This window comes from Octopus sinensis, linkage group LG9 (genome assembly GCF_006345805.1).
Source record: "Octopus sinensis linkage group LG9, ASM634580v1, whole genome shotgun sequence".
In the NCBI taxonomy this organism is placed as follows: domain Eukaryota; kingdom Metazoa; phylum Mollusca; class Cephalopoda; order Octopoda; family Octopodidae; genus Octopus; species Octopus sinensis.
Window position 1 is genome coordinate 2,626,367 of NC_043005.1, and position 10,000 is coordinate 2,636,366.

Genomic DNA, 10,000 nt, shown 5'->3' on the forward strand with positions numbered 1-10,000 from the left:
TATGTATATGTATATATATATATATATATATATATGTGCATTTGTGTATATATATACATGTAAGTATATCTATGTAAATATATATATATATAAATATATATATATGTATATATGTATATACACATGTACATATGTATATATATATATACACATCCACACATATGCTCATGCATAATATATATATATACGCATATAAATATACACAGATAGGCGCAGGAGTGGCTGTGTGGTAAGTAGCTTGCTAACCAAACACATGGTTCCGGGTTCAGTCCCACTGCGTGGCACCTTGGGCAAGTGTCTTCTACTATAGTCCCGGGCCGACCAATGCCTTGTGAGTGGATTTGGTAGACGGAAACTGAAAGAAGCCCGTCGTATATATATATATATATATATATATATATATATATATATGTATATATATATGTATGTGTGTGTGTGTGTTTTCTCCCCCTAGCATTGCTTGACAACCGATGCTGGTGTGTTTACGTCCCCGTCACTTAGCGGTTCGGCAAAAGAGTCCGATAGAATAAGTACTGGGCTTACAAAGAATAAGTCCCGGGGTCGATTTGCTCGACTAAAGGCGGTGCTCCAGCATGGCCGCAGTCAAATGATTGAAACAAGTAAAAGAGTAAAAGAGTAGATATATATATACACACACACACATACACACATATGCATATATATAGAGAGGGGGAGCTGAGAGAAGGGTGAGAAGATAGGTAATGCGTATATATATGCAAATTAAGGATATAAAGGCACAATAAAGAATTCGTTAAAATTGAGTTGAAGAAGTTGAAATATAAAATGTTATGTCCTTACCATTTTCTGATCGAGCATATTTCGACTCACCACAGCATGTATATTCCTGGGATGGGTGCTAAGTCTTTTACTGATCTGACCTTGGATGGGGGAACTCTGTAATAATGTCCAGATATTGCAGAAACATAACGAAAAACTGTTTAGGAACAAAAGGACTTCAAAATATCGATTTTCACGTTTCATGTTGTATTTTCTTGTTGTTTCTCTATTTGGTATTGATGAAAACAAATCAATCAATTTTATCTTCAATCAAACTAAATCCCTCGTCTGGCGATATTGCAAATATTATCGTCTGCTTTGATGATTTAACTCAAGAATATACCTATTATAAACGCGGTAGGAGGTGAATGGAGTCTGTAAATGAAAGATTTAACAGCATAAATTTATTCAGCTGATAAATATTTTGTTGATTTCGGATGATATCAAATCAAATAAATCTGTATTTATTTGTCCGTAATTTCTTTGAATGTGTGTAAGATTTAAACGATTTTTTCTGTCACTTGAAATAAATATCACAAAAGAAAATGGCGGAAAAGCATAAAATATAAATACATGTCTGTGCAAATAAAAAAGTTATTGTTGTATTTATATAAATATGATATTATCGATTAGATTGTTATTGCCAGTATTTCTGCTATAGCCATTTGTTTCATTAAATGTTTTAAGAGTCGGAAGCAAAAGTCTTGCTGGCGTTTTGTTTGCTTCAAAGCTGTTTAGAATCTCGGTTGTTTCAAAACGTGATTTTGTCAGGTGGCAGAATAAATGGCAGAAACATCTGAGGAGAGAAATTCACCATTCCATTTGAAAAATAAAAGTGAAAAAGCGAAACCTTGAGATACCTTTAAAGGGTCAGGTGGATCCCTTTTACTAGTCTTACAAAGTTGAGCGCAGTTTCTTTTATATATGTATGTGTGTATGTGTATTTGTGCATAGATAGATATGCGTATATGAATACGTGTGTGTCAGTAGACATACACATACATGCACACACACACACACACACACACATATATATATATATACGTGTGGGGGTTGTATTTGTGTAAGTGAATAGTAAATAGAGGTTTAGTTGACACCTACACTGACAATATAATTTAAATGCGGAAAGCATACACACGCGCGCCCGCGCGAGCAGATGGCGAAACTGAAATTAAAAACTGAAGAATGGAGGGGAGGGGAAGAGAAGAGGGGGACTTAGAAGGGTGGGGAAGTTGGGGAAGTTGGGATATTTGTGTGAGGTGGGGGATGTGTATGTGTGAATGTGTGCGTATATGTGTGTGTATAGGTGTGGTAAAGTGGATGTTGAAGTATAAAAGTGATAAAATGTGTAAGTGTTGGGGATGTGGGTGTAGAGGGGGGTGAGTAGATAACAGCGTCATGACCACATTGTGGTGGGGATGGGAGGGGGGGCAAGATGAGGGGGTAAAGTTTTAAAACAACAACAACAAAAGTTGGAGAAAAGAAGAAGGATAAATGCAAAAAAAGAGAGAAGAAAGAATTGAAAGAAAGGAACGAAGAGAAAAGAAGAAAATAAAGAAGTAAGACTGCGAGGCGGTGGCGGTGGGGGTTAATGAATGAGAGAGGAAAGAGGAAGGAGAGAAGGAGAGTAAAGAAAGAAAAACTGTAATGCCATATTGAAGGAAAGAGATGAAGGGAAGAAAGAAGAAGAAGAAGAAGAAGAAGAAGAAGAAGAAGAAGAAGAAGAAGATGGAAGGAAGGAAGGAAGGAAGGAAGGAAGGAAGGAAAAGCGCGATGACAGTCGTGTCAACGGTGTCACGACCACAAACATACACACACACTCTCTCTCACACACACACACTTTATACATCTGATCTTATTAGTGCTTGCTTATGGCTGTGCATATATATGCACGCATGTATATATATTATACACACATATATATGTATATATATATATATATATATATATATATATATGCGTGCGTGTATATATATATATATATATATATATATATTCGTAAATACGTATATATATATTATATATATATGTATGTATGTATGAATATATGTATGTATGTATTATGCATGTATATAAGAAAAGAAATGTGTGTATGGAGAAAGAGAGAGAGAGAGAGAGAGAGAGAGTTTTAAAAAAGAATCAAAACTCAACCCCAAAAACTAAATGTCACGTGCCAGTGTCTGTCGGGGTTTTTCATTTTGTTTTATTTTTTTCTCTCTTATTTACTGTCTTTTATTTTCATCTGCCAAAAGTTTGTCAGGGTCTTAACATCAGATCAGCAAGTGGTTAAAGTGGGGGGTGGGGTGTAGCAAAGGGTGTGATGGCAGTATGAGACTATGTGGCGAGGGGTGGGTATGCATGTCCGTGTGTGGGGAGAGAGTTACAAGGGTGTGTTTGGCAAGATGGCTACGACTGAAGTAGGATGGTGGCGGTGCCAGGCGGAGCTTGCCGAAAATGAAAAAAATTAAAATGACGTGACCGTTTGTTTGTGTGAGTGTGTGTGTGTGTGTGTGTGTGTGTTGTGGTGTGTGTGTGTGTGTGTGGTGTGTGTGTGTAGTTGTAGTAGACGATGTCCGCGTAAACTAAAATGCAGTCCAAGTTCAGACAGATAAGTAGAGAGAGAGAGAGAGAGGCAGACAGGCAGACAGACAGTTAAGTAGAGAGAGACAGACATACAGACAGGCAGGCAGACAGAGACAGACAGCGACACACACACACAGACAGATAAATAAATAGACAAAGAGACAGAAAGGCAGGCAGACAGATATGTGGTCGCTCGTGGCTAGAAATACCAGCCAAATCTCCCTGAAATTACACCAAGTAAATGTTCACATAAAGCAAAGTTATGTTGGGCAATGAAGAACTAGACAAATGCCAAGAGGATGGTAATGGCGGGGGGAGGGAATACCCTTGATCTTCGATCTGCTCAACCAGGGTTGGCCTGGGGCTAAATAACAACCAGCTTTACAGTCACCCCTCCTTCTCTGAATCCACCACCACCACCACCACCACCACCATCTCTGTCAGCCACCAGTATTGCCACCATCAACAACCACATCCACAACTACCACCCCTACACCTCCACCAAAACCATCATCACCACCATAACAACCACGACCACCACCGCCGTCAAAATCCCCACCATCGCCACCACAACTCACCGCCACCCATTAGTGGCATGTTGCCATACTTGCCATTGGTAAGTCAACACAAAAAGACCAACAAAAGTTGGTCGAGTGACATTTTAATTTATAGCGAATTATCAGTAATTTGAATCAAAACATCCACCCTTAATGGAAGTTGACACAACTCAGCACCAACGCAGCCGCCGCCACCCGACACCCGACATACGCTTAACAGCATTCAGTTCGATGCGGCCGGTTTCTTAGTTCACCTCTTGTCTGTATTGATTGTTTTACTTTGACAGCCCTTCATATGCAACACCCTTAGGGTCCGGTACCTGAAGAAAGAAAGAGAGAAAGAAAGAAACTAACTGGGTAGGAGAAAAATGCAAGATAGGTAGAAAGATAGATAGATAGACAGATAGACAGACAGACAGACATATAGATTGATAGATAGATAGATATTGATAGATAGATAGATAGATAGATAGATAGATAGATAGTAGATAGATAGATAGACAGACAGACAGACAGACAGACAGACGGACAGACAGACAGACAGACAGACAGACAGACAGACAGACAGACAGACAGACAGACAGACAGGTAGACAGATAGATAGATAGATAGATAGATAGATAGATAGATAGATAGATAGATAGATAGATAGATAGATAGATAGATATGTTTCTTTATTAGCCACACAGGGCTGCACACAGACGGGACAGATTACAAAGTAGAGCTTTTTGGAAAAAAAGAAGTGGGGTAGGTTTTCGATCAAAAGGGATCGTAAAGGGAAAGAAGAAAAAAAAAGAAAAAAAGGAAAAGAAACAAAAGAAAAAAGAAGAAAAAAAGAAAGGAAAAAAGGGGAAAAAGAAAAACAATCAATAGGGATCGTGTATCACAGTGTCATGATGTACGGTGTAGAGGGGAAAGCAGATAAGGTTTATCCGTGCAAAGAAAAGCCTACGGAAAAGACCACGGTAACCTCGGTCAATATTGTTACATGTTACCACATTTGTTTGCAAGTGGGTAACCCTCTGTTTTCAATTTCTGGGTTCATAGGATCATGCTCAAGGTGGCTTCGTCATTCATACGTGCCATCCTTGCTACATTCACCCATCTTTTTTAAAAACATTCGCTAGACAAAACTTGCCTCTCTACTCACACTTTCCTTTTCAAGTGATACTTGAAGAAGTTGATGAGAGATTGTCCAGAGAGTTCAAATTCTGCCGGGGTCAACTTTGCCGTTTATCATCTTGGAGGTCATTAAAAATAGAAGGGCAGTCAGTTGCGGAGGGGGGTGTCTTCTTAATCAACTAAACTCACCACATCCCTAAATTTTAGGCCTGGTGACCATCTCAGAAATTATTGGTTTCAAATATTGGCATAAGGCAATCTCGGGGGGAGGGGTTGAGTCGATTACGTCGACCCCAGGGCTCAACTGATATTTATCTCATCGACCCCAAAAGAACGAAAGGCAAAGTCTTTGATGAGAGAAAAGTTAATGGCTATTTCAGGCCGGAAAGGGACACAAGAAGAAACCAAAGATCCACGGGGTTTGTTTATTACATGGACACTGTGTTACTTGACATAAAAGAATGCCATAACGCATACTGAGGGTGGGTTGCGGAGTAGTGTCTATTAGATCGACTCAAGCACTTCATTGGTGCGTCATTTATCAAAGCCAGGAGAAAGGAAACGTCGACTCTGGTAGGATACGAACTCAGAACGGAAAGGAACACAACTAGCAAGTGTAGATCAGTTTATCAACCGCTCTGCTGATTCTGAAAATCTACAACGTTGAAAATAAAATTTGATTAAATTGAGTTGTCCTACCCCGCATCCAGAATCAGTAACCCTATCATTGACCCTATTTTCCACAAACCTCTATACCAGTTGTTCTCAACCTTTTTTTTCTTTCTTTTTTTACGTATGAACCCCTTGAGTTATTTTATGATACTGATTAAAGAAAACGAATAGTCGTAGAAAGATCTCGATGCCCCGGAAAATTCACTGTAAAGTAATTAATTATATTAATTATATATATTTATATTAATACGAGGGGTACCCAAAAGTAACCAGAAACGTTCTCTGTGGGACGAGCCCGTTGTAGTTCAGGCTACTGCTGCTAGAAGCTACTTGATGCGACCCTCAGGCATCAGTCTGCCAACCGGCGTCGTCGGTTAGACTCTACTGCGTCGTGGTACGTTTTTGCTTTGCTGTGCTTCTCCCCTGTTCGTCGATTCTTGTGATGGCTGAAACAAAGGAACAGCATGCTTCCGTGAAAATCTGTTTTCTGCTGGGGAAAACAGCAGCCAAAACAGTTGTCATGTTTCAAACAGCTTACAAGGATGCTGCCATGAGCAAAACACAAGTTTACGAGTGGTTTCCATGCTTTAGGAATGGTCATTTGAAGACCAGCCTTGTTCAGGACGACCTCCTGAACGAATGAAAACGTCATGAAAATTCCTGAACTAATCTTGGTCAACCATCACAAGACAATTGATGAACTTTCTGATACGACTGGTGTCTCCCGGAGCTCCTGCCAACAAATTCCAAGTGAGGAATTGTGAATGGAAAGAGCTGCAGCAAAATTTGTGCCACACTTACTCAGAGAAGATCGGAAACAGTCACAACTGAATGCATGTCATGGAACTGAAAGAACAGCCGGAAGTTGATCCGGACCTTTTTTTGGAAGGTCATCACTGGTGACGAAAACTGGTGCTACGGAATTTGCAGATGTGGAAGAGGTGAAGAAAAGAAACGACGGAAAGGTTAAAAGACATCACTTCGCAGGAGTTGCAGCTCTGCTTTGAATAGTAGAAAACGTGCTTGGACTGATGGAGTGCGTCAAATGGAGAATACTTTGAAAGTGATTAAAGCGTAAATACATAGAACTGAGGGAAGGAAATAATACTTCAAAATTCCAGTTTCTTTTGGTTACTCCCTCGTCGTCGTCGTCGGCGGCGGCGGCGGCGGCGGCGGCAGAGTTTTGTCGCGTGTCCATAATTCATTTGGTTTCTCCTTGACCACTTGTTTCTCCTCTGTCCGTGTTTATTCCTCTCATGACTAATGAGGCCGATTCTTGCATGGAAGTGTCTGCTGCAAAATTCACAAGGAATCCGTGGTGGAGGCTTTGCTTGTTGCAGCCTCCGTTTTCTTTCTTCTTCTTTCCTCTGTCGTTCATCACAATGGAGATGAAATGATGCCTGTCCTGATCTTCAATGTCCCAGGCTTTGGGATCGATTCCAGTCAGTTTTAGGCTTTGCTTCAGCTGGTCCTTGTATCGACGGCCACGGAGTCTACTTCCGGTGGAAAGTTCACCATGTAAAATTTGACGAGGCAGTCTGCTTTCTTTCATTATTGCTACGTGGTCCGTCCATCTCAGACGATGTTTCCGGACGCTGGCCTCGATGCTGCTGATTTTCGTTCCTCCAAAACGGAGACATCGAGCATATAATCGTTCCATTTGATATTCATAATACAGCGAAGCTTCTGTTGGTGAAATCGCTCTAATATTTTGATGCCACTTGGGTAAAGAGTCCAGATTTCACAACCGTAGAGGAGAGTGGAGATCACGACTGCTCTTGGTAGACACTCAATTTTGTTTTGTGGTTCAGATCTTTGTTCTTAAAGACCCTTTTCGCGTGTCCACCAAATGCGGTGTGAGCTGTTCTTAATCAGTTCTCCACGTCCTTTTCTGATATGCACTTATTCGAAAACAAACTTCCTAAGTATGAAAAGTGGTTGACTTTCCCCAGTGGTGTCTCCGAGATGGTAATTTCTCTAGTACAGGGATTACATATCAAAACCAATCGTCTGAAGACTTCCTCATCACTGGAGGATTAAAAAAAAGATGCGTTTTAGCCGCAACGGGTTGTGCCAAAATTTGTGTCTTTTTGGTGTTGACCTTTAGGTGAAGTTATTCACCGATTGTTGAAGCTGTTCATTGGAGCGGCAGAGTGCTGCGTTGTCATCAGTACACTAGGTTCAGTGACCTTTTGCTTCCTGGTTAGTCTTCATGACTTCAATCTGGCAAGGGTGAAACACCACCCCGACGTCATATTGCTACCTAATGTTGACTCCTGGATTGTCCGAAGGCAGTTCATAAAACATTGCTGCAAGGTACAGCATCGTTGCGGCTAAAACGCATCTTTTTTTAATCCTCCAGTGATGGGGAAGTTTTCAGACGGTTGGTTTTGATATGTAATCCCTGTACTAGAGAAATTAACTGATCTGGACAGCCGAAGCGTCGGAGGACCTTCCACATTGCAAGCCTTGGGACAGCATCAAGGGCCATTCCCAGATCGTAGAAAACAAAATAGAGATGTTTTTGTTGTTCTCTACTCTTTTCTTGTATTCGTCGAGTACAAAAGATCAGTTGTCCCTCTGGATGGTCGAAATCCACATTGTGATTCGGATAGGGCTTCCTCCGCGATAATTTGCAGACGATCCAGGAGCCTTGTAAAGATTTTCCCTGCAGTGGAGAGCAGTGAGATGTCACGAGAGTTCCCACTGATCTTTCTATTTCCTTTTTTTTTTTTTTTTGAAGATTGTAATAATAACAGCATCTTTGAGGTCTTTGGGAACATGGCGGTTCTTCCACATTCGGAGAATCAATGTGAACAGACTGGTATTTAATAGTAGTCCACCATGTTTTAGAATTTCTACTGGGATGTTATCTGGACCAGGAGACATCAGCTACTTCATGCGGTTGAGGGCAATCTGGTACTCTTTGTAGGATGGTGGCGGGTTCATCCAGTGTCGAGTTAGATGCATGGATACGTTCTTCAAGAAATCTTCCGACTCGTTGGAGTCTTGGTTCAGAAGACTCGAGAAGTGCTCTCTCCAGCGTTGAAGGATATCTTGTGGGTCCGTCAGGATGGTGGTGGAGTCTACTGATTGAAGAGACCCTGTTGATGATCTCATAGGCCCAAAAAGTTCCTTCGCTCCTGCGTAGAAGCAGCTGAGGTGATGGGCGTCAACATACCCTTGGAGTTCAATAGCTTTTTGTTGCCTAGTCGTTCTGCATCTCAATTTTGTTTGGCATTGTCTTTTGAGGTCCTGATATCTCACCTTCTTGTGCCGCGATCTTGGATTTTGCTTATTAGAGAGGCGGGTTTGCCGTTTTGCATTGATCAGCTGACTGGTTTCTTGATCATTGTCTTCTTTTGCTGTACCCGAGGGTGTTTTCAGCCAATTCAGTGATGCTTTTTCGAAGTGTGCTCCATTCCTTATCCATATCCTGGTTGTCAGATGGGATGGATTGAAGGTGTCTGAGAATGGAAGATGCACAAAGGGAGCTGATCTCTGGGTTGTTAAGCTTCGATATATCAAATTTTCTTCTGACTAGTTTTGTTTTTCCAGTCTTCGGTCTGCTGTTAACCATTGTTCGAAGGCGGGTGATGACTAGATGATGGTCTGTCCAGCAATCGCCAGCGCCGTTAGCCGTTCGCGTGATGAGGACGTTTCTTTTGTTTGCCAATAGAGGTGCCGATGTTTCGAACTGGGATGCTTCCAGGTGGTCTTAAAGCAATTTGGAAGTCGAAATTGGTGTTGGTGATGAAGAGAGTGTTCAGCGCACAACCCAAGGAGCAAGAGACCATTTTCATTGCAGTTTCCGACTTCTTTGTTGATAACATTCTCTCATAGCCTCTTGTCTCTCTCCACTTTTTGCATTGAAATCCCCGTGGACGAGGAGGAGGAGGAGCAGGAGGAGGAGCAGGAGGAGCTTATCATTTGGTGGTGCATTGAGGATCAGGTCACTTAGCTGTTGGTAGAAGGTGTTTTTCACATTGTCGTTGGCATCAAGTGTAGGTGCTTAAGCAGAGATCAGTGTCATAAAGGTGATGGCAGAGATCGGTATTCGGAGAGTAATAAGCCGTTCATTGATGACAGAAGGTTCCAGATGGTTTTCCTTCACAAGCTTGGATTTCACAGCAAAAGCGATTCCATGAATTTGTCTCTCTCCTTCTTTCCCTTTCCAGAAGAAGGTATAACTTGAACCTACCTCTTCAGTCTTTCCTTCCCCAGATAGAGGTGTTTCATTGAGGACAGCGATGTCGATGTTAAATCTC

The 10,000-nt window shown here is 41.3% G+C and overlaps 1 protein-coding gene across 1 annotated transcript in view; it reads right to left on the reverse strand.

Moving 5' to 3' along the window:
• LOC115215372 (dickkopf-related protein 3-like) overlaps nucleotides 1–1,700 on the reverse strand; it is a 20,325-nt gene extending 18,625 nt beyond the window's left edge. Inside the window, exon 1 of the mRNA XM_029784528.2 lies at nucleotides 820–1,700. Within this exon, the coding sequence (XP_029640388.1) occupies nucleotides 820–1,002 (183 nt within the window). The 5' untranslated portion in view covers nucleotides 1,003–1,700. The remainder of the gene's footprint in view (nucleotides 1–819) is intronic.
• Between the last annotated feature and the right edge of the window lie 8,300 nt (nucleotides 1,701–10,000).